At 35.8% G+C, this 26322-nt stretch overlaps 1 protein-coding gene across 2 annotated transcripts; it reads right to left on the reverse strand.

The window, feature by feature from the left end:
- Positions 1–103: 103 nt before the first annotated feature.
- Positions 104–24864, reverse strand: tlcd3a (TLC domain containing 3A). 2 transcript variants are annotated; one of them, XM_058776562.1, is made up of 5 exons: positions 23760–24864; positions 9711–9797; positions 5413–5563; positions 3429–3524; positions 104–2199 (listed from the first exon to the last, which is right to left on the reverse strand). In XM_058776562.1, the coding sequence occupies exons 1-5, from the start codon at positions 23879–23881 to the stop codon at positions 1879–1881; spliced, it is 777 nt and encodes a 258-aa protein (XP_058632545.1). In that variant the 5' UTR covers positions 23882–24864; the 3' UTR covers positions 104–1878. The 2 variants fall into 2 exon arrangements, with proteins under 2 accessions (XP_058632545.1, XP_058632544.1); XM_058776561.1 differs by having other exon boundaries at positions 5344–5563; positions 23760–24862.
- Between the last annotated feature and the right edge of the window lie 1458 nt (positions 24865–26322).

Raw genomic sequence — 26322 nt, forward strand, 5'->3', positions numbered from 1 at the left:
ACAAAACTGAGGAAAGCATAGTGTTGCCAAGAAGCAGCCGTTTTAAAGACTGCATAGTTAGTTTTGAAAAGTACTAAAGCTTTAGAAAGGGAGAGCAAAACACATCCTCTCTCTTTCAGTCCAGCAAAGACCCCGTTCAACCTCCTAGAGAGCGAGCTGGGAGCTTATACACACTCTTATATAAGTCTTCTCTCTGTCTCACACACACACTTGCTAAAGGCAACCTTTAGGTCCAGTTTGTCTTGAAAACACTAAATAAGAGTGCATGGGTACGTACTGGGCAACATTTTAATCTCACAGTTCTGCACTTCTGAAAGCGCTTAATGGAATCTAGAAGTCACTGTTAAAAAAACTCCTAAGATGCATTCATACGGCATCCAGCATGCACTAAATGTATTATGAGAGATGCTGCAGGTTGTGTTAAAAGCCCTGAAACAAAGGCTTCTGAGTTCCTTGCTAAGCCTACACTTACACAAGCTCTTATAAGCCACAGATTATCCCTAAAATGACCCTAGGCAACAGCAAATCACCCTTTTATACTGCAATATTCATCAATGTAGAATTAAATATAATTTATTTACAACTCAAACTGTAGGCTCAGTTAATAGGAAGATAAAAATTCAATTCACACTTCACACTCAAAAACACAACTACCAGGGTTCCCAAATCTTTCAAAGTGACTTTTCTGAATACAATTTTCTAGAAGTTATTTAGTAGACAGCAATCATAAAAAGTGGTGTCTAGCCAAAAAATATTCAGCCGAAGAGCAACAGAAATGATACTGACTACAGAAATTATGAATTGTAAAGACTTCTGTTGACTTTTCCACAAATGAAAATCTCAAATGTAAAATTGCCTGACATTTTCCTTCTTCTGAAGACTGTAGAAACTCAGTATTACATCCTTTAGATCAGTTTTCAGAGTAGGCTGTTATGCAGCTTTTCCATCCTTACTCATGTGTTCACATGGGCTCTCCAACTACCCACAATCCCTTGCCTTGAAGTCCCATGTTATTGCTTTGACTACTGCCTGGAGATGCCCTCGGGCATTATGTGGCCTAAAAGATATGCCAAGCGTTATGTGCTTGCTCTTTGTACTCTGCAAAGACCTCATTCCCCTATAGACTCGAGTCTTGTCTATGCTATGTAAACATAAGGACCGACTCTGTACTGCCCTCATGTGGATGGGAGGACTTGGGATGCTCAAAAGGCCCACAGAAGTGAAGCAGAATTCATTAGCAGCCTCCAGAGCGTAAAGGGCGGTGTGTGGTAGAGAAGTGTAAACAGTCACAGCAGGGCAGTGTGTGTGCAAACACATTCACAGAACTCTAATGAGCTGTAAACAAGAACAGCAGCACTGCAGCCATGGAAATGCTTACCACGTGATGGGAGCTTTGCGCCGAGTGGGATGTGATCTGAAATGCTGTGGGTTTAATTCAATGAATTTATCATGATGGCCGTGCCACTCGCATAATAAATTCCCTAGTTTAAACCAGTGTATTTTTGTACGTCAGCATTTCATATGGGACAAAACCAAAAATAACAAAAAAAGTAACAGATAATTCCAATGACATTCAAAGACACCAGTCCAAACTGTAACAGATACTCCAATCAGAGAAGGAAAAGAGGGTTATGGCCCTCAATAACTGACCTAGAAGATGCTCCTTAGAAGTCACTGTAGTAAATCCAGTGAAGTGCCATTTTAACAGGCGAGTGTGTAAATGTGAGTGTGCAAGTGGAATGGGGTAAAGTGAAGAGGAGTAATAAGGGTATTTCTAATATGAAATCTTGATTGTACTGTAACAGTAGCAGATGCAGTGCTGTAGCCTTCAGCTGTGATGTCTGTTGATTGTTTGTTCTAGATAAAGACAGACCTTCACTAATCAGCCTTGGAGATATCTGAGACCGGTTCGGGCGAGGACAGCGGAGAGGCCTGGTTTTGCACATCCTGCTGCCGCTTGTAGAGTCGGTAGCCTTTACGGCAGAGGAGGACGAACCAGTAGACCTGCGGTGACAGGATGCAGAGGTTGCCCAGGTTGGCGGAGAGCGGGAGATGAAAAGGAACACCGTAGAGCGGGATGCCGTAGTGGGAGCCGTAGGCCCAGTACATGTAGGGGAAGAGTGCGATGCGGCACATGAAGAAACTCAGCAGCACCATGCCGCCATTAACCTTGTGCAGCCAGCAGTCCTGCATCCCCAGCTACAGGAAGAGAGAGTCAACACAGAAGAATGAGAGGAAGAGGAAAGGAAGATTAGAAAATGGGGGCAGAACAGGGGTAATATTTTCCCCCAAAATAAAAATTCTGTCATCATTTACTCACAGCCATTTTGTTCCAAATCCATAAGACATTGTTTGAAACCCAAATTAGGATATCTTTCTGTCCCTCCATTCAAAGTCCAGGTAACTGAATGACTGAAGATCCAAAAAGGTCATAAAGGCATCATAAAACAAATCCATATGAATCAAGCAGTTTAATCCAAGTCTCGTGAAGACATACAGTCGCTCTATGTAACAAACACTTTAGGTTTTTATTTACATTTTATTATACATGGAGTGCATCACATATGGTAAACATGGAAACTTCAAAACTCATTGGTTAATTGCATATGCAAATGTGCTCTGTGTATGTGTGTGCATTGATCAATGTTTAAATATGAATAAAAGACTGAATTAAATCTGTTCATCATATAAGCAATCATATCTCTTCACAAGACCGATTAAACCACTCAAAACATATGGACTCATTTTACGATGCCTTTATAACCTTTTTGGATCTTCTAAGTTTCAATGGAGGGACAGAAACCTCTCAGGTTTCATTAAAAAATATTTTGATTTGTGTTTCAAGAATCACCCAAAGTCATACAGGTTTGGAACAACAAAGGGCGAGACAGAATTTTCAATTTTGGGTTCAAGGCCTTAAAAGCATTTCTCAACAAATAAAATTGTCATTGATCCCTTCACATGTCAGTCTCATCCTGCTTAACAGTTCTTTGTCAGAAAAAAAAACTGCAAAGTGGACCAGACGTCATGCAGATATTTTGTCACTACAACTACAGATGCTGGGACTGCTTTAATATGCAATACCCATGACTACCAAAAGGGGGCGTGTGAAAGAATATAAGATACATGTCTGAAAGCAATTTTACTTAATCACTATTATTATTAACACTTTCTCCAATCAAAATGTTCCAGGACTGTCATCCAAGATGTGACCATTTTTGGTGGGAAAATTATGCAAATTTTAAAGCAGGAAGACTGAGTGAATACTTGTACTGTTTGGTACTCTGACAGGCCTCCATCTCTGTATTTAACACACATTTATCTTGACTAAAGGAAACACGAAAAGTGTTGACTAGCAGCTCCTCTGTCAAGCTGGCAGGAACAGCACTATGAAGGACTGCTGAGTAAAATACACACTCGTGTGTTACCTGAATGAGGATTTTGCCCAGTGAAACAAAAGGAGTGCTGAGCTCTGTGAGGAAGAGACAGCCAATGAAGTAATCACCCTGGTCCTTCCTGAAGAACTGATGTACACAGAGAGAGAGAAAAACACAGTCAGCACAAACGTGCACACACATATTCCACCAGTGTGAACAACAAGGATGTAAATATGCAATCCATATGGAATAAACAGATTATGGAATTTAATAACTGAGAATTACAACAATAAACCCAATGTACACAACAGTTCAAAATGGGGTCAGTTTTTAAAAGAAGTCTCTTATGCTCACCAAAGCTGCATTTATTTGATTAAAAATACAGTACATATTGTACTTTTATCAAATATTATTACAATTCAAAATTAACAAAATCTAATTTATTACTATGATGCAAAGCTGAATTTTCAGCATAATTACTCCAGTATTCAGTGTCACAAAATCCATATTCTAATATGCTGATTTTGGTGCTCTAGAAATATTATTATTATTATTATTATTATAAATAACTTATTATTTTACATTTTTAAAACCGTGTCTGCTTGCTTAGTATTATTATGATATATTTTTTGAGGATTAATAATTTAAACTAACAATTTACTGACCCCAAACTTTTGAATGGTAGTATACTGCCTTTTTCCTTTTTTTTTTATTCACCTTTTTCAGTAAAAATCCCTAAAAATATATATATTTTTAAATAAACCAATAAAATATCTAAATTATCATCATATTTTAGATTTAATCAAAAATCATTACACTTAATAATAAAGAATTGTCAATGAAAATATTTACAGCCCTAGTGAAAACCTGGCACTACTCACACCTCCTTGTCAGTGTTCTTCTAATCATCTTAGGTTGAAGTCATTCAAACAGTTAAACAGTTCAAATCAGGCTACAATAAAGTTGCAAAGTATAGGCAATACTAAATTAAAAGACAAACAAGTGAAACGGACCCTCATGAGCAAACAAAAAAAATTACACTAGACAAGATGTACAGAATGGTGTTCTTACAGACCCAGGTGATGTGTAGGAATTACTCTATGACTAGTTTTGTGAATGATCCACATATATGTGATATGATACACAGCGGTGGATATGGTGGATCGAAGGTGTGTAATGTGTGTATAAATGTAACACAAGATAAGAACGCCCAGTCAGAACAGCCATCTGAACCCTTCCAGCTAACCTGCAGTGTAACCTAAACCACACTGTTTGGGGGGATTTGCAAACTGAGTCTATAGCTTCTATAATATTTATCTGTAATTTATTTGTCTATATATACTCTTTTCCCGTGCAAAATACCCTATTAAACATTACTGTAGTGTAATGTATTAACTAATGTACATTTCAAAAATGTGTGAAATGTTATATATCTTGTGTAACTCGCGGGACAGCCAGATGTTTTGTTGTGGTGGTCTGGGGCTTCGTCTTTCTTTGTGTTATTACCAAGCATGTCAAAATCTGTTTGTCTGTGTTTGTGACTTTATGTTTCATGGGTCATTTTGTGGAACAGGAGCACAAAGCAGCGTGTGTGAGGTGGTATCTGAGTAGCAGCTGTGTGTGAATAATGGAAGCTTGGGTAAAGTGATCTCCTATCACCATTGACAGCCCAGAGACACCAAACAAAAGACCAGGTTTCCACCAGTGTGCGTGTGCGTGTGCGTGTGTGTCCCACTGCATGTACTCTGGCAGTGTAACAGCTGCTATTAAGGTAATTGTTTCTCACAGATCAGGTACTTAACGGACACAAAAGCACTGCATCCCCCTTTTTACATTCCCTACAACTTGGTCCTGGCTATAGGTGGAGGTGGTTATTTGAGAAGGCCCATTACTCTCTCCCATCATATTATTGGCTGTCATATCACTCATCCTATGTATCTGTCCTCTCTATTTTTCTCTCTCTCACCAGAGTCACAGGCAGTAGGATGGTGAGTAGTGCAATGTGATGGAGGACCAGCAGGAACTCTTTCCTCACAAATGAGTTGACGGTTCGTAGAGAGTGGCTTTTATAGTCCTTGTGACCTTTGACCCGGAAGCGATAGTAATGGCTGAGGTACATGGCGAAGATGTCATATGACATGTAGGGAACGCCATACCAAATGACAAAATAGGTGGCCAGCCAGTGTCTGGAACAGAAGACGAACAGAACAGGTGAACAAATCATGTGTGGAGTGATTTCAGACAGTTTTTTCATCTTGTAAAAAACTACCTTTTATATTAAAAAAAACAAAACAAAAAAAAAAAAACACACATTATAGAAGTTAGCAGTTCAAACGTGTTTTCCCCTTTTATCTCTTTTATTCAGCAAGGATGCATTAAATTGACCAAGAGTTACAGTAAAGACTTTTACACTGATACAAAATATTTCTATTTCAAAGAAAAGCTGTTGTTTCGGACTTTCTATTCATCAGTTGTGCTGCTTAAAATTTTGCTTTAACAAAAATTCCCCCCATCATAAAGGTCCATTTTTTTTAACTTGAAAGCTGAATAAATAAGTTTTCCATTGGTGTATGGTTTGTTATGATATGACAATATTTGTCTGAGATACAACAATTTGAAAATCTGGAATGTGAGGGTGCAAAAAAAATCTAAATATTGAGAAAAATCACCTTGTTGTCCAAGTTGTCCAAATTAAATTCTTAGCAATGCATATTTCTAATCAAAAATTCAGTTTTGATATATTTACAGTAGGAAATTTACAAAATATCTTCATGGAACATGATCTTTACTTAAGATCCTAATGATTTTTGGCATAAAAGAAAAATCTATCATTTTAAACCATGCAATGTATTGTTGGCTATTGCTACAAATATATCCGTGCTACTTATGACTGCTTTTGTGGTCCAGGGTCACATATTAGAATGATTTCCGATCATGTGACATTGAAGACTGGATTAATGATGCTGAAAATTCAGCTTTGCCATCACAGGAATAAATTACTTTTAAAACATATTAAAATACAAAACTTTATTTTAAATTGAAATAATATTTCATATTATTTAGTTTTTAACTGTATTTCTAATCAAATAAATGCAGCCTTGGTTAACATAAGAAACTTCTTTCAAAAATCTTACTGAACCCAAACTTTTGAACAGTAGTAAGCAAACTAGATTTTCTGTAAAAAAAAAAAAAAAAAAGATATCATTTTTTTTGCAAAATTTTCTGCCATATTGTTGCACATTGCTTTGTGGTTCGCGAACATATTCTGAATGGTTGTACCTGTAAGCATGTTTCTATATGGTTTATTATGGTCCTATCATATGATTCAGGTCCCTTCTTTAATTTGCACAAAAAGCACAAAAAGACTAATAGCTTGGTAAAGCACACCACTGAAAAACAAGAGATCGAAAGAACTCATGTGGGACTTGACATTACATTAAAAGTCCTTTATTAAAATATAACTGCAACATAAAATAATTATAATAGATTTTACAGCTAGAAGAGTCTTCCGGGTGTGTATTTCAGAAGACAAACAAACAACTTTAACAGATGTGTATTTTATAGGTTGTAGCTAAAAATGTTTGCTTACCAGTCAGCATTATGTCATGCGCTAGCAGCAATTTTAAATGTCTAGGCTACAGAAGTAGTCCATATTACATTTTATATAATATTTACTATATGGCATGATATATTATGTAAAAATATTTAAAAATCTATGAATAAATTGCTAAAATATTAAAATAATACTTTGTAATACAAAGTCACACTGATCCACAGACTTTGCATATGTGATCAGTGCTGAATTGTTTAATTACAAAGAGAGCTCATGGATACACTGACCTGGAACATCTCTATACTGTTCATACACACCACACACAGGATATACATCAATTAGGCCTGTATGATAAATGTAAGATTCACATATGCAAAAAAAAAAAAAAAAAACTAAGTACATGAAGCCCTGGCCCTGTGCAATTATTATCAGTGAACATACACACTTGTCAATTAACAGTATGCATAAAAGCTTCACAAAACTTAAAATATACAGTTAAATTATATTTTTATGGAGATATTTTGTATTCTTTTCCTTTCTGCCTAACACCACATCCTAATCCCATGTCCCTCCCATGTATACTACTGTTCAAAAGTAGCACCAAATCAGCATATCAGAATGATTTCTGAAGGATCATGTGACACTGAAGACTGGAGTAATGACTGCTGAAAAATCAGTTGAAGGAGGAATAAATTATATTTTAAAAGATATTAAAATAGAAAACGTTATTTTAACTTGTAATAATATTTCACAATATTTCTATTTTTACTGTATTTTTCATCATCCTTAATGAGTATAAGACACAAAAATCTTACTGACTCCAAACTTTTAAACAATGTTTTAAATCTTGATTTGTTGTTGTTGTTTTATGACTTGATGCATGGAAAATAAAGAGATATCTAGCAAAATGTACAAGCTGCTATTTTCTATATAACTAAAGTGAAAGGTAAATGCAAAAAATCATTCCCTAATTCCCATCCACTTCCATTGTGTGAAAAACAGCAGCTAGGGCATCCTGTGAAATATGTGGGCGAGTAAATGATGACATAACTGTAATTTTTGAGTGAACTATGCCTTTAACACTCACAGTGTCATTGGATGCTCCTTGTCACTCAGGATCACGGCTGCGCATGTGCTCAAGCCAAGTATTAAGCCTCTGGGGGATTAAGAGGGAGGTTGGGAGTTTTCTCTAGGCCTGCCTGGCAAGTGCCTTCTGTGGATTACCCTGTTACGCCACAAACACACGCTCACATTTCCCCCACCCCACATGAACAGGTGGCAAAGGCTGAAATTGCAGGTGTCACTCTAGTGCCAGGGAAGGGCAGAGAGAGGAAGATAACAGCTGTTGCCCTGGGACTCTGTGTACCTAATCTCCTCCTCTCTGTGTCCTTGGGGTAGGGGCGGAGCCAAAGGGGTCAGCAGATGTGGCATAGAAACAGAGGTAAGCACTGTTACCCCCGAGGCTGTTGTGATTGGCCACTGAGATGACGAAAGGCATGGGCAGGTAAAGTCTAAATTACCTCCTTCTTAAAGTGGCATTGCACCATTTTGAAGATCAAATTGTTGACGTACTGAAGATTTAAGCAGATTTCTTATCTTGTAATGTATGCTGTATTTTCATAATTTATGAAAACAGAATGTACAATAATTTTGATATTGGTGAGATTTTTTTATTTTTTTAGAGAGAAGTCTCTTACGTTCACCAAGGCTGCATTTATTTGATACAGTGAAAACAATTATATTGGGAAATATTATTACCATTTAAGAAAGTATTTTAATATTTTTCAGATATATTTATATATTACTGCTGGGCAACGATTAATCACAATTAATCGCATCCAAAATAAAAGTTTTTGTGTACATAATATATGTGTGTACTGTGTATATTTATTATGTATAAATACACACATGCATGAACATATTTAAGACAAATGTTATGTTTATATATTAAATATATTTGTGTATGTGTGTATATGTACATGTACATGAATACCTGTAAATAGTTTCTATATCTATATATATATATATATATATATATATATATATATATATATATATATATATATATATATATATATATATATATATATATATATATATATATATATATTGTGTGTGTGTCTTTTAATTACATAATAAATATACACAGTACACGCATATATATTGTATAAACAAAAACATTAATTTTGGATGCGATTAATCATTGCCCAGCACTATAATAATTTTAATATGCTGATTTGGTGAAAGAAACATTTATTTTTATCATCAGTGTTGAATCCAGTTGTGCTGCCTAATATTTTTGAGGAAACCATGACATTTCTTCAGGATTCTTTGATGAATAGAATGTCTATAGAAATACAAAAACTTTTGTAGCATTACAGAACTCACTTTACCTGTCACTTTTGCATAAATTTAATACATCCTTGCTGTATAAAACTAATAATTAATCTTACTAAGACTAACATTTTGAATGTTAGTGTAAAATTTAATTGTAATTTGTTGCTGAAATAAATACTAATGTTTGACAGGCACCTTATTTCTATTATAGGCACAATCATATACACTATATGTGTGTATATGTACAGGTGTTTTCTCATCACTATACTGAGATTTCTAGCATGACTGGAACACTATGTTGACCAGTCAGTATCTGGATCTGTTTTATCATTACCTTTATACATAGGTGATTTGCAAAGATGCAGAACAATATGATCCTTTGCTGCAGAAAATGCTTCTCATTGGTGCACTGTGAAAGGTGTGTCAAGGGTTGGCCAACTTACCGATCCATAATCACATTGCCTTTGCACGAGGACACCACGATGATACCAGCTGTGGTGGCCATAACAGCGTGAATAGATGACACCAGCCTTAAGGAAAAAGAGAAGACAAATTCATGCAGGTTACCACCTACCTTATTATTTTAGATATTAATCACCCTACACACAGAAAAAAAGGGGTTTAAAATTGTACCTTTTGGGGTACAACAGCTTGTCGCTGGAGCAGTACCCTTAAATGGACATATCTGTACCTTTTTTACCCCTAATAGTATATGTACCTATTAGGGGTAAAAAAGGTACAGATATGTCCATTTAAGGGTACTGCTCCAGCGACAAGCTGTTGTACCCCAAAGGTACACTTTTAAACCCTTTTTTTCTGTGTGTAGAAACTATAAACAACATAAGAGATCATTTATTTTCATGTAATGTTAAAAAAGAACATTTACCATTAAAAAATAACCTTTATAAGGTTCCTTTCATGTATATTTCATTCACTTGGACAAGCATTTGAAAATGTAACTAAATGCCACATGAAGGAGAGTTAGTGGAAGTTCAACAATTTCAGTGTATACGGTTGAAGTCAAAAATTTACATACACCAAAATGTCAATTATTTTACCAAAATAAGAGGGATCATACAAACTGCATGTTCATTCAGGACTGACCTGAATTCAAGATATGGGGACAGAAAATGTATTCATTTATATCATTTCATATAGTTAATCAGTATCACATAAAGAGTGCTGTTTCTTTCTCCAAAAATAAGCATGATTACAAATGTAATATTGATTTTTTACAACAGTTCAAAAAAACAAGAAGTTAATTAAGAGACTTACGTTTTAGACACCATATCGACAACAAAAATAATTTCAAACACAACCACAATGCTGTTTTGCGTCTCCAAGCAACAATGATGGTGTTTTGTTCCTGAATGAATCAACCGTTGGAATGATTTGGTTCAATCGCAATGACTCACTTATTAACAGTGACTTGCTGCCACCTACTGGCAGTTTTAATTACACCTTTAAAGATTATTTTTATTATTTAAATCATTTCAAGTAACAATATTCAACGTTTTATGTTTAATATATCAATGCATTTGTAATTGCAGGTTAAATGCATTCATGTTCTGCACTAAACAGTAGTGTGTAAATACATCTAAACGCCACTTCAGATGCAGCTTCTGTGTTTCCTCTGCATTGCAAAGATGAATTTTATTGATACTGATTTCATTCGCCTGGTAACAGCCCAAATGTCTTATTATTCTAATTCACTGATTAAATGTAAGAATTTGACTCAAATGATAATGGACACTTTTAGAAAAATGGCTTTATAAAGGTAAAAATGCCCATAAAAGGTAAAAATCTATTTAAACTTATAGGAAAAGATTAATGTCTATCAGTGTGAAGTGACCACCACACAGAACATGAAGAATATCATAATAATGCTTTAGAAGTCAGCTGTCCACAGCAGTCCTTAAGATACCAGCACAATAACACACTCAGCAAAATATCATCTAATTATTGTTATCGATAAAATCTCAGAAAATATCGAGATATTACTTTTGGTCAAAATAGCACACCCCTAAATTCAACTATTATTTTCTCTTGTGGACTATATGTAAAAATCTTTTATATGAAATATCTTATTAAAGTCGGTACTAAATCAACAATAACATGCATTTTGAAGGTAAAAAGGTTTATTTTGGTAAAATAATTAACATTTAGCAGATTCTAAAAGTTGTACGAAAACTTTTGACTTTAACTGTAACTTAAATTTCAGTCTGTTCTTCACTCAAACCTATCATATGACTTTAACACACTTGCACAAATCAAATGGACAACCTTTTATCATTTTGGAGCCTGACAGCCCCGGTACTTTAATTATATTGATGTGTCGACAGAACAATCTGATTTGAGTTTTCATTTTAAAGGTGTCTATACGGATTTTCATTGATCTGAGCTCCTGTGTTTATCAGAGAAAGGGTCACATTTGTGACCTGACATCTGTGCCCGAGTTAAGCGATAAGTGCCCTGAGTAGCTACCGTGTTAATGAGGTTTAGGCCCAAAGTATACTTCACTTTTGCGCACAACTTCAAATCCATCTTCAACTTTACTTTGAAAGGCTACGCGTTCGACTAACGAAGTATACTTTAGAGTCAGCCAAGCCTGAAATACATCCACCACAATCAAACCCTAAACTGAGATAACGTCAAACTCCTTGTGTGTGGGAAGTATTTTTGCTGAACCTTGAAACATTTTTTTCCACACACAACACAACCTACAAAAAAAACTGTTGCAAGAAAACAAAAATGAAGGGGTTATCATTACAGGATACTATCACTACAGGACATTAATTTACCAAATGGCCACCATTCGTTAATGTAGTCTATGCGAACATGCACATTTGAACAGACAGTAACCCTAGCAAATATTTGAGCTTGATTCATTAATAATAGTCAGAGGTCACATGATATCTCTTTCCATGCTGACTGATGGTTTTTCTCTACACCACTACAAAATATCAATACTGTGTTTGTGTAACTAATAGTCACTCTTTTTTTAAACCCTTTGTTAAACACAATCCACTAAATACTCACTTACTCACTACAGAGAAAAACTACATTTGAATAAAAATATATAAGCTATGAAATTAAACTAGCTAACTAACTGTATAATTTAGTAGCAAAAACTATATCTTGAAAAAAAATCTTTGGTGCACATTATACAATTTAAACAAGTTTATTCTGTTAACTATTTGTATTCTTACAAAATACATTCATGAAAATAAAAAGAAAGGCATCTAATAGTCTTTCTGTGTGCAAAACTTCAATAATGTGAAACGCTTCAAACAAAGCGGCACAAAGCTCTTATGCACATCTAGGGTGCAGAATGATGTGCTCGAAGCTACATAAGTCACAGCGCGCTACACTCCACACGGTAGAAACAAAGAGAAGAGAGATGAGAGAGCAATGAACTCCATGCAAATCCATCTTGGAGAGAGAGTTTTACCGTGCTGACTGCCATAACTTAACGTGACGTGCTGTTTGAATGCGGAGCGGAGAATGACTGACAGCTGCAGCAGAAGGAAGATGAGTTTCTGTAAAATTAAATTTAACAATGTAAATATAATTCTGTCCCTCACATGAAAACCAAACTGGTGCAGTTCTGTTTCTTTTGATGTATGACTCCCCTTTGTGCCGTATAAAAAGCACAATAATCGCGGCGGTTAGATCAAATAATCGCGATTACACGGTTATTTAATTATCGCGACAGGCCTACATACAGTATACTGGTGAACAGGAATTAATAAGCTGGTTAATATGAGTGATCAGATACTACAGTCCTATGGTACTCTTCACCAGTTCCTTGTTTTTGTGTCCGTCCTGTTTAAATAAACTAAAAAAAGAAAACTACCTGTCTGAGAAGCAAAACTGCAAAAGATTGTTCTGTCTCATTCTGAATAAAACTAGCTTCAAAAACTAGCTTTTATTCTTCCAAAATTTTGTGTGGCTTAAATATATCATTTGCAGATTACAAATGGAAATGGAAATAAAGACTATATAACAAAGATCTGATGGCTAATTATGATTAAATTGATTTATTATTATGCCGTATAATTTAAATGAAAGTTTTATTTTATTGACATTCTAATGTAATGTAATATAATATAATACAACACCTTTTAGAAAGTTATCTGTCAACTAAGCATTTATATGAGCTACAATGAAAAATATTTGGTGGTGAAACAATTTTCACTCAGAAACTGCTAGTAAATTTCACACATAATTACAAAAAAACAGTGTACAGTGTAATTTTGATGAATTTTCCTAATGTAATACCTTGATGTTGAAAAAAATGCAAGTAATTTGAACTATCCAAACATTTTTTGGAAGTTTACTGCAGTCATTATTAAGCACAATATATTAGAATCACATTAGGGCTGTGAAAGCAGAATGAAATGAAGTGTAAGTTTAGTGTAGAGCTCAGTCTAAGCCTCTGACTGTCTGGTGAACTGCACGGCTGAGCATTGTACACGGGGTGACGCTTGCTCGTCATGACAACGCCAGTCATGTGACCTCGGCCTGACAGCTTACGCCTGAGTTGGCCACTAGATAAGCGCTCCCCTCCACACACGCACAGCGCTCTGCTCCCCACATCCCTCCATCCTTGGAGCCTTGCTGCCTGAATACTGTCACAAGACCCAATGCACACAATCCACTCTTTGTATCCACCTCTCTCTCCATTTTTCTCTTACAACGAGCTCAGAAAGAAAGCAAAAAGGGAGGAGAGGAAAATGCTTCTTTTGTGTAGCTTTGGGGTGGCTGGCATGACATGGTCCATATATATATGGACACTGACACAATTTTAATAATTTTGGCTCTGTATGACACCAGAATTGAATTAAAAACTAATCAAACAATCAAGATGAAATTGAAGTCCAGACTTTAAGCTTTAATTCAAGGGGTTGAACAAAAATATAATGAACATAACATTCTTAGGAATTACAACCATTTTACAACAATTTCACAATTACAACTGCCTTAAGTATGGAACTCATGGACATCACCAAAGACTGGGTTTCCTCCTTTGTGATGCTTTGCCAGGCTTTTACTACAGCTGACTTCAGATGTTGTTTGTTTGTGGGTCTTTCTGCCTTTGGTTTTTTCTTCAGCAAGTGAAATGCATGCTCAATCGGACTGAGATCAGGAGATTGACTTGGCCGTTGCAGAATATTAGGGGTGACCCCGAATATTCGATGACTCGATGCTTCGATAGGAGGAGCCTGATTCGACTCCCAATCTCACAGTCGAATATTTGCGGGGTGTTATGATCATGCCATTTTGTCTATATGGGGTGCACAATGTCTGATTTCACATAGAACCACCGGTTTTCTCACAATAAGTTAATACACAGCCTATTAATATAATGTTGTACATAACAATCTGAAAAGAAAGAAGCTTTTAATAAATAAATGTGTGTGAATAAATCCAACCACCCCTATAGATTTAAATTTCACTTAATCCAACATCTTGGCGGCAAGGATTTAAATCTTTAACAACACAAGAGTAAAAGACTGGATTTTTTCGATCAGGTAGGGTATAAGTGATTTCAAAATATTTCAGCCGGTTTATATATATCGTGTATAGCCTATATTTATTATCTCGTATAAGATGCAATTTGCGCTGCAGTAAAGCGCTTCATTGAATAGGCTACTACAGTGTTTATCTCTTCAGCGCGCAGCGCGAGCAGGACAAAGAACAATGCATAATATTAATAACTATGACTGGGACTGTCATATACATATTATAATGAGAACACTATTATAATAAAACGCTGTAAATTTTAGAGTTTAGTTGCCGTGTTTCTGCGTGTTGTTGTGTGAAGAACAAAAAAGGAGTTCATTCAGAGCCGCGCAGACACGTTCATGACACGTGCATTCGGGGGATTTTGTGCAGATAGCGTATAAGTCGTAATATTGACGTTATGTTGTATAAATAACGAAGCATATTCTATATGAGATAAATGATGAGTTAAATCTTATTGATTAAAAACCTGCTATCAAATGCTTCACTCTACTGGTTATCTTCAGCCGCGCGCAACTCAAATGCAGAACATTAATGACTAACTGTCATATGCATAACGTTATAATGAGAGCACTGTTGTAAATTCTTATTGTTTCGCTGACGTTTAATGTTAACTATCTTTTAATCAAAACATAAAACATTATTTTTGTATCTGCGAGGCATCCGTTACACATTTTCCCTGCGTGTTAAAGTCAATAATTATGACTGTCCAATGTCTGACTTGACTCTTGGTAATGTATTTTGCCCTCCACCCCCAAACATATGATTCGAGTATCAGTCGACTATCGGCAAGATTCGAAAATTCCGATTCGGCTGTGAAAATCCTTAGTCAGGGACACCCCCACAGAATATTCCACTTTTTTACCTTCAAAAACTCCTGGGTTGCTTTTGCTGTATGTTTTGGGTCATGGTCCATTCGTACTATGAAGCGCCGCCCAATCAGCTTTGCTCTATTTGACTGAATCTGGGCAGAGAATATATCCCCATACACTTCAGAATTCTTCCGGCTGCTTCGGTCCTCTGTCACGTCATCAATAAACACCAGTAACCCACTGGAAGCCATGCATGCTCATGCCATCACACTCCTCCATGTTTTTGATATGGTATGCTCTGGATCATGAGCTGTTCCAAGCCTTCTCCTTTTCTTCCCATCATTCTGGTACAGGTTGATCTTAATTTCAGCTGCCCAAAGAATGCTTTTCCAGAAGTGGTCTGGCTTTTTAGATGTTTTTTTGGCAAAGTCTAATCTGGCCTTGTTTGTACCTTGTGGTGAACCCTCTGTATTTGCTCTCGTGAAGTCTTCTCTTGATTGTAGACTTTGACAGTGACACATCTTCCTCCTGGAGAGTGTTCTTCTCTTGGCTGGATGTTGTGAAAGGGTTTTTCTTTACCATGGAGAGGATTCTCCGATCATTCACCACTGTTGTCCTAACAGAAATAACGAAGGAATAGCCCACATCGGTCCATGAAATGGCTTTTGAGTCAACTGTCCAATTACTTACGGTCCCTTAAAGGGGGGGTGTGGGGGGGGGGGGGTACATATTAAAGAGCTGTAATTCCTTAACCTTTCCTCCAATTTTGATGATAATACCCTCAAATTTAAACACCAAGCTCATAGTGTGCACTTTAAGCCCACATGAATATGTTTTGGTCAACAGCTAAAATAATAAAAAATTATGCCTGTGTCCAAATATATATAGACCTAACTGTATGTGTCCAAATATCATACATTTATAAAAAGTAGTGAACGCATACTTAATTCTGCTCCTTGCGATCAAGGTGTAACTTTGCATAACTTTACAACACAAGTAATTTTGAAGCAAACTGATTTACTCAGTGGTTTTCTTTGTAAAGCCCATGGGCATGTATTTTCTAGTCTACCTGAATGAACAAAATCTTTAAGACTGTTTGCCAAGCTTCAGTCTCTTCAGCCTGTTTGCCAAGCTTCACTGTCATTTTCGATTTTTTATATTTTTTATAAAAATAATTTAGTTCAGTTAGAGAACAGACACTACAATTAAAAACTGAACACGGCTGCTCAATGCAGCGTGCCGAATGACAGTCTCATCACAGATTTCGTTTATCACGTAAGGAGAGCGAATCGAGCTGACTGACAACAAGAGTGAAATAAGAAAAACAAGATGACAGCGAAAGGTTTAGTTTCGAAATGAAATGCAAAAGCGCCTGTTTGGCAATATTTTAGATTTTAAAAGCCTGTTTACTTTTACCGTTTATCTAAGGTGATTTTGGAAATATTTTTAAACATTTGTTTCTTTTTTATTTGGTTCCACAGTGTTTGCTGATTTTTACTTTATTTAAACTTTGTGTAATTTATTTATTTCATTTTACATCAAGGCGTAGCCTGCCGTGCCTCCAAACTTTCTTATTCGTTTTTGTAATAAACATTCTATGTTTCTATTTATTTGGTTCCACAATGTTTACTGATTTTCAGTTTTGTATACCTATTTAAACTTTGTGAAAGTTATTTGAGATTTTATTTTAGGCATATAGCATGGTGTATTTTTATTTGTTTTGTTGGTAACACTTTACAATAAGGGTACATGAATAATCATGTACTAATGTCTAAATTAATACTTAATTCATCAAATACTAATGATTATTAAAGTTGTTAACTAATCATGAATTAATGAAGAGCTATCCTTAACTACAATTACAACTACAACTGGAGTCATATGGATTCACGCATGAATAACGGCAGCCTTAATTAGATGTTAGTGCATGTTTGATAGTCATAAATTAACATTTATGGGTAAACTAAATCAAATAGCCTCTTTACGAAAGAATAAGAAATACTCCAAATTTGAAATAAATTAAAATAATTTAATACTATCATTTACTACTGTCAACTGTTGTTAAATTTTTTTAGCTTTTTACATCTTCAGCTTTGCCATAAACATTACTGGGTGGAAAAAGATCAGTTGATCCTCCTCATCAAGTTTAGAAAATACCAAATACACTAATAACTGATCTTGTTTTGTGTTGTTTTCCCCTTTAAACTCACCCTGTGATTTATAAACAGCTAAACAAAAATAAAACCTGAAAATCCACAAAGAACATTTGTAGAACAATCCTGAAGAAATGCCCGGAAACAGTTCACTGTCCATCCAGATGCAGGCCGTGATGATACTGTTCCTCCCCTCTCTTGACTTCTTGAAAATCCACACCACATCTCTTAACCGGGCTAAATACTTGCTGTCTTAGTACATGTGTATTTGATAGTAAGTGTAAAACAAATCATGAGCTGAGTTTAGGTAGTTAACTATGAATTGTTAACAAGTGAATTGATTATGATTGGGCCCCCTAAAGTAAAGTCATGTCAAAATAATGCATTAAAAAGCCATGAGTTAATGTTAGTGCACTAACAATAATTAACCCATTATTAACTACCTGGGTAGTTAATAATGGGTTAATTATTGTGGGCCCTCTCAAGTAAAGTCATGACACAATGATGCATTAACAAATCATCGAATAAAAACCATTAAACATGCTGTAAGAGTCATCTTTATTTCTTTACACCACCAGTACAACAAACAATGATAAAGGTTATTTATAGCCCTTTTATTAAATATTTACGTCATATATGGACTCAAAAGAAAGTCCAAACATACCTGTAAAGCCACACTTAAGGTACACTATGGCATCTCCACAAGCTAATGCTAACCGAAGCATACACAATTAAACAACAAAATAATACCATTAATTACTGTAAATAACTTCCAATAAAACACAGATGCAAACATGAATTTAATGATTAATTCGGTTTGCAAAAGCAGCCAACATTTATTAGATTAAAATGCCAGCTAATAAGTGTCCCACCAGAAACAAACCCCAAAATACTGACGTTATGACTAAACATAAACGAATAATACAAAATATTAGTGATAGTTATTAGTCTGTTTTCCACGTTTTATCTAACGGATATGTTTAATTAATGGCACTAATACTTTCAATGAGCAATAATTTCATATTTTCTAATAAACGGGACTATAGTAGTTTGGGTTTGTTTCTGGTGGGACACTCATTAGTGTGACACTCTAGACGCTGCTCGGGTGCACGTAAGGTTTGTTGTTACGGTCATGTTGGCATATTAATCTAACAAATGCCGGCTGCTTTTTTAAACCGAATTAATCATTAAGTTAATTAATCTTTTGAAAGTTATGTACAGTAATTAGTAGCATTGTTTTGTCGTTTGATTGTATGCTTCGATTAGCATTTGCTTTTTCTGATGCCCCATATTTTACCTTTTATATTTTACCTTATGTGTGTCTTTACAGGCATGTTTGGAGTCCATATATGATGTAAATAAATAATAAAGGGCTATAAATAACCTTTATCATTGTTTGTTGTACTGGTGGGGTAAAGGAATAAAGATGACTCTTACAGCATGTTTAATGGTTTTTATTTGATGATTTGTTAATGCATCATTGTGTCATGAGTTTACTTTGAGGGGCCCATCGTAACCAACTCATTATTAATTACCCATACACTAACATTAACTCATGGCTTGTTAATGCATTATTTTGACATGACTTTACTTTAGGGGGCCCAATCATAATTAATTCATAGTTAACTACCTAAACTCAGCTCATGATTTATTTTATACTTACTATCAAATACACATGTACTAACACAGCAAGTATTTAGCCCGGTTAAGAGATGTGGTGTGGATTTTCAAGAAGTCAAGAGAGGGGAGGAACAGTATCATCACGGCCTGCATCTGGATGGACAGTGAACTGTTTCCGGGCATTTCTTCAGGATTGTTCTACAAATGTTCTTTGTGGATTTTGAAGTTTTATTTTTATTTAGCTGTTTATAAGTCACAGCAGGGTGAGCAACACAAAACAGACAAGATCAATCATAAAGCTGAAGATGTCAAAAGCTCAAATTATGATATTAAATTCTTTTAATTTATTTCAAAGCCAGAGTATTTCTTATTAATTCTTAAAGCGGCTGTTTGATTTAGTTTACCCATAAATGTTCATTTATGACTATCAAACATGCACTAACATGTAATGAAGGCTGCCGTTATTCATGCGTGAATCCATATGACTCCAGTTGTAGTTAAGGATAGTATTCATAAGGATATAACAACTTTAATAATCATTAGCATTTGAGGAATTAAGTATTAATTTAGGCATTAGTACATGATTATTCATTTACCCTTATTGTAAAGTGTTACCGTTTTGTTAATAAAAGTTCTATGACGCTGTATTTTGTTGTTGCTTGAATTGAATTCAAGCAATTGACACTGAATTGCTGCCAATTTGAAAGCGTATGTAAAATGTGCATGCCGCTTTTACAAGCTATTTAAAAGCAAGGGATAGCGAGGAAAAGAGGGAAAACTCAAACAAACCCCCATCACGGTGATACCAGTATTACATGTGTTGTCACACGTTGATTAACTGTGTGTGAAACCATAAAATGCTACCTTATCAGTCAGTATCCAGAGGTAGATCTATAATACCTAAATAGATTTCCTATATATAGCTATCCATTAGCATTCAAAGGCACTTGTTTTACTACAGGACCCCAACGGGTAAGCCATTTGAAATCTGCCATATTTGCTTATTGACAGCCAGTACAGTAAAATATAACAAATTAGCATGTGGCATCACAAAAATTCTACCTCTCAGTGAATAACAGGAAAAAATATATATATAAACCTTACTGTTATGGATATATTTGGAATGTAAAGGGCATGCCAACCAGTCAAACCTGGTTTACTTTCATACAAAACCACTGTCTGTTAAGCCTCTGATTGATTGGGCAGCAATGCAGTGGCCTTGAACATTGCAATTCCTCTCACTTATTTTTCTAGTGGTCTGCCCCCTATTCTTTGTGCAGTCTTTGATTTCAAGCCTGCGACAACAATATGCCTGTCTGTCATTTTAAAGTGAACCCCAAAACCAGCAGTGGTTCAGCTGTGTTTGATTAGAGTTGAAACAAAAAAAAACTCCAAAAGCAGGGGCAGCTGCAGATGCAAGGCACCCCTGTTGTTAAATATCTAAAAATCATGTTTGCATTGTTAATCCGATCAAGTTTCAGTTAGCACACGCATTTACAGTTGCACCCTTCAATACGTCCTGTCTAGACTTCCAGTTCTAAATGAAAATTGAATAGAAAAACTTATATACTGTTCGAACATTTTAGAATTTTTAAAAGTCTTATGTTCACCTATTGGCTGCATTTATTTGATCAAAAATGAAATCAGTAATACTGCAAAATATTATTACAATTTAAAATATCCATTTTCTATTTTGAAATTTAATTTATTCCTGTGAAGCTAAATTTTCAGCAGTTTTTCAGTGTCGCATGATCCTTCAGAAATCACTCTAATATGCTGATTTGCTGCTCTACAAACATTTCTTAATATTATCAATGTTTCATTTGTAACATTTTGGTGGGAAAGGTAATATATTTTTTTCCGGAATTCTTTGATGAATAGAATGTTTTGTAAAATTATCAGTTTTGATCATTTAATGCACCCTTGATGAATAAAAGTATTATATAAAGAAAACTCCTACCCCAAACTTTTCAATGTTATGTGTCATAAAACTGTCAAAAAAAATTCACAGGGGCTTTCTTGTAGCAGTGTTGTAATCACTGTATGTCATATAAGCTACCATCAAGATATTGGTTACATTATGAGATAATGGATATTCTGTCTGCTTTTACAAGGTTCTGTTAAAAGTTATACGCTCATGAATTGTGCTCTTTTTTCATATTCTTACCCAATGCTTTGACAGAAAATCTATGTTCTGACACGTAAAATGATGGAAACCAACAAGCTGACTTCATTACAGTCTGGATTGCCAGAGAGAGTGATAAAAAACCATTAGTGATTCAGTGATTCAGACTGGTTGCCTCATTCTAACATGTACACACACTCAGAATACTGACTGAACCAACGCTTCAATGTAAAAGTCCAGAGTCTGTGTTACTTCATTATCACTCCTCTAACAGCCTTCATCCGCTTCACTGAGTGGAGGCCTTCAGCACATCTTCTAACTACCATCAAGATCACAGATCAACTACGCATCCATCAATCCACATGTCCATGTACCTTGTGTTAACTATAAGCAATGCGCCTTGTTGCCGCTGATCACCATCCCTCACCAACTATTCACCGTCCACTGGATCATGTTGGTCAATCAATAACTCTTATTAAGAGAACAACATCTCAAGAAACATGACACTCCAGGCTAAGTCTGACAAGAGTTTGGACCAACACTCAATTTTTTGCAATCTATTATCTTTTCTGATACACAAGGACAGAGAACAAATTCCCTTCGTTGAAGCAGCCGTTCGTTTTTGTCATGGATTGGGTATTGATTTACCTAGCTTTTTTATCTTATAGCTTCCTCAAACTGTCTGTGAAAATATATTGAATCTAAAAATAGCCTCTTTCTGTAACCTTTGTCCTGAGTCCATATGCTGGTTTTCTTGGAAGAGAAGGAATGTGAAGAACCCATTCTGAATCAAGAGAACAGGACTCTGCTGTAACAATGTTATGCTGATACAGCATCTTTTTTGGTGTTTGAATTTTGGTGATTGACATTGCTGCATTGGTTTGGGAGAATCTAGCACAACAGGAACTCAATGGAAGGTTGAAATAAAATTTTAACAAAATATTACGTTTAGCCATAATATCAACTGACCTCCACAGAAACACCAGTCACAAAGCACAAACACTGATAGAACTTTATCTCGTAAAACACAAAACACTGCAAAACGAACGGTTGCATATAAAAAGCAAAGAGATCTGAAGCAAACCAAAGCTATCAATTGCCAAACAATTGCCCTTAGCAAGGCAGAAATAAACTAAGAACTGAGAGATTAAGTTCAACAAAATTTTCCAGTTGCAACAATAACCCAGACAATAAAATTGTGGAATTAACTATGGATGTGAAATTTGTTTCATATAGCTAGGTTACAAAACCACATCAAATCTCAGCTTCGAAAAGAGATAAAAATACATATAATATTCTGCACCAAAACAACACTACTGTCAATGACCATTTGTGCTGAACCCGCCCAGAACTGATCTGAAACTGCTTATCTGCAAAAACGTGCATGTATGGACGACCACAGATAAAGGTTCCCCTCAAGGTTCCTTTGCAAATTTAAATAATAGTTTGTTAGTTTCAAAAATGCAGATGCTGAGTTTGAGAACATCTCCCAGTAATGGTTGACTTTGGGTTGACTTTGTCTACTGGGTTTATTACCCAGATTTGTTTGGATCTATTGGATTTCAAGTTCAATTCAGATCATTAAACATATTTCACCCTGGCATGTTTGCATAACCTTAATGAAAATATAGAAGAGGTCAGTACAACATTGGTCAATGAATGGTCATTCCACATGAACCGTCCATGGCTGAATTAATGAGGGAGTGATTAAGGTCATGAGATCAGCTGAATATAGGATAACATGAACAGAACCGATTAGAAACATAATTGAGCCCCTAAACACACAAGCCACAACATTGAACTAAATCAATCAGCCTGCTAAGTGTTACAAGGCCAAGGTTTTTAACCAGGTACATGCAGAGGGTCCAAGAAGGTCCTGGACAGATAAATTGTACAAGGGAATGATAATAATGTTTGTAAACATTGTTAAAAAAGTTACCGTAGTGGGAAAATATATATATTTTTTTATATTGAGGTCCCTGGTTGGTTGACTGGCAGTCTGCTTGGTGGTCCCTGGGCCAGTGATGCCCTAAGATGCAAACACTGCAGTGGGATTTTAACAGCTGGTATAATTGTTTCTGTCAAGGTGTTAATATTTACCACAGAAGCAAAAGGGTTATGCGAATGATATTAAATGTGTACACTATAGTCTGATGCTTCAACCAGACAGAATGAAACTCGTTTCGCTACTAAACAGCAGTAAACTAGCAAATGATACTACGAGAGCTGTCTGGCCTCAACTGTCAGCAAACTCACCTCTCGCTGACCAGCACGACGTCGGCATCTGTCCACTGCTTGAAAATGGACGGGAGCACTTTTCGAAAAGTGAAGAAGAGACCGGGGAAGACCACAACGCCGCAAACCAACACTTGCAACATCTTGTCCCTCTGTAAAACCTGATCTGGTGTTTGGTCGAAAACACGATAGGCTACCGCGTTAAAATAGCAGCGCTGAGTCGGAGCGGTCAGGGTAGCATTAGAGCAGCGGTTCTCCTGCCTCAGCAGCGCTTACTGTCCTGTACACACACCGAATAACGGTGGAGGTGTCCGGTGATTGATTGCTCTTCACTCTTGCCTCTTCAAGCCGGGACCAGCGAGTATTGTGTTACATGTTACGCTTCGTGAACTGACGAGCCGCTTTAGCATGCGTTATCAACTTGTCAGTAACGCGAAGTTGCATGCATAGCGTCCGCAGGAACGATTAAAATAGTTGTTGAGACCTGGCGCATATCCGCTGCTCGGCGAGCGTTGCTCATTCCTGAGCGGGTTTAGAGTTGGAGAACAGTATGTCCGAATCGTGAACGAATCGTTCTTTTGAGTCGAATCTTTTACATGAATCGTTTGAACCGTTTTACCAAACTGATTCGTTCACGAACCGAACTAAGCGGTTTTCTATTTTTTTGGACATGATAGACAAAATTACGTTTATCACGGCATTTATACATACAAATGAATAAATCGATTAATAAGGCAGGACACGCCATAAACAAATGAACAAATTGGGTTCTTTTCTTCCATCTTCCAATAAATTAAAGACTATCTTCCCAGCAAATCTGCAGATCTGTTTACGTAAATTTCATACGATTTAAAATAGTTACAAACAAAATCTTTGTAAATAGAGAAATAAGATTTTGCCTTCAAACATTGATAAAGAATTTACCAAGAACCAACATTGGCTAAATCAATGAAAAATTCTGCTTTACCTGATTGGTTTAACAAGTAATTTTACAGAATAATTGGCTATAAATGCTTCTAATTAAAATACTGAGATATAATAGGCTAGTAGGCTACTTTTGTTTCAATTCAAATCTACAATGTTGATCGAAACGTTTTTGTAGCATTTAATATGCCATGCTGATATGCTGATATCATGATGCGTGATGATGACGTAAAGACTGAATCTTTTTATGAACGAACTGTTTGAAAAGACGCGGAAACGAGTCAATCTTCCCAAATGGAGAGACCCTCGCTCACACTCCGGCCGCACAACAGCGCCATCTAGGCGCTTCACCGTGAACAACCCCAAGTCGATTCTGTTTCTAAATAATTCACGCTTAAAATGTCAGTGAGAGTCTTCGCTCAAGAGTCCTTCAGCTTGTTTTTAATATAAATAATGTCTTGAATTTAAAATTGTCTTGTCGAAAGCTTGGATTAACGAGCTTTTTAAAACTTGTGAATATGTAGGCTATGTTTGTTGTCTATATCTTCGTGTACACAGGAAAGGGACAAAAAGCAAGCATAGGCTAAAGGCTTTAGGATTACTAACTTTATGAATTGTGGGGGTTACAAGTGATCACCCTGTGCTGAGTACACATACAGGAGAGCCTTTGTTCCCAAACAGCCTACACGATCCTAATCCATCTGTCCCACCAACCCCCACTCCTTAGCTGCCCATTCATGCTGATCTATAGGAAAGACGAGAGTGTGACTTCAACCCTTCAGTCCCCAGGACATAGCTTCCTCTCACAGGGACCAATTACAAATGCTCCTTGTACCTTTCCACGCCACTGCTCCACAGTTTTCCCAATCCAGTAACTATATGAGCTAGGAAATAAGATAAACCAGTCCTTGTAAACCAAGTCATATAATAACTTAATCATGTGAACTGAACAAAATTGACTTGAAGCCACTTAAGTTAATTAAAACCCCATAACAGAATGTTTTCTACTGAACTACGCTGGAACATCTCCAGATGTTTAAATTTATTTAGCTGAAGGGTATAATACATGCAATACATAATGTAGACAGATAAATCATACATCGAACAAACATGAGCATGAGATAGTCTGTCCAGGAACTTTAAAGGAGGACTCCATATTTTTTCAAAGGCAGTCATTTTATTTCTAAGTGAGGCAATAACTTTCTCAAAAGTTAAAGTGTCTATTAATAGGTTGAACCAATGGGTAATAGATATTTTAGTTCTATCCTTCCAGTTTATTAGGATTACTTTTTTTGCTAGTGTGGATGAGGTAAAGACAAATGTTTTGTTTCTTGTGAAGAGTTAAATGGAAGAAAAATCTCCCAACAGAAACATTGAGGGTGATAAAGATTAATATCTAGAATCACTTCAAGTTTGCATTTAACTTCTGACCAGAATTTCTTTACAACTCCAGAAGTAATGGACATAATTTGGACTAAAGTCCATGAGAGACAGTTTAATTTTTGTGATATCTCAATATAGTATTTTGTATTGTATCAACTGTATTCTGGTATTACTGGAAAAGACAAAAATATCTTTGCAAAGTTTTAAGAGGTCCAAGTCTGTATATTCACAGTGAAGATCATCACTCCATTTGTTTATAGGCAAAATAAATAAATAA

This window comes from Onychostoma macrolepis, chromosome 05 (assembly GCF_012432095.1).
Source record: "Onychostoma macrolepis isolate SWU-2019 chromosome 05, ASM1243209v1, whole genome shotgun sequence".
NCBI classification, from domain to species: domain Eukaryota; kingdom Metazoa; phylum Chordata; class Actinopteri; order Cypriniformes; family Cyprinidae; genus Onychostoma; species Onychostoma macrolepis.

Coding starts and splice junctions, on each gene's coding strand:
- tlcd3a (XM_058776561.1), bottom strand. CDS start 23,881: ATGTTGCAAGTGTTGGTTTGCGGCGTTGTGGTCTTCCCCGGTCTCTTC. Junction 9,798..23,759: donor GTCGTGCTGGTCAGCGAGAG/GTGAGTTTGCTG, acceptor TTTTTCCTTAAG/GCTGGTGTCATCTATTCACG. Junction 2,200..3,428: donor TGGGCAAAATCCTCATTCAG/GTAACACACGAG, acceptor CTCTTCCTGTAG/CTGGGGATGCAGGACTGCTG.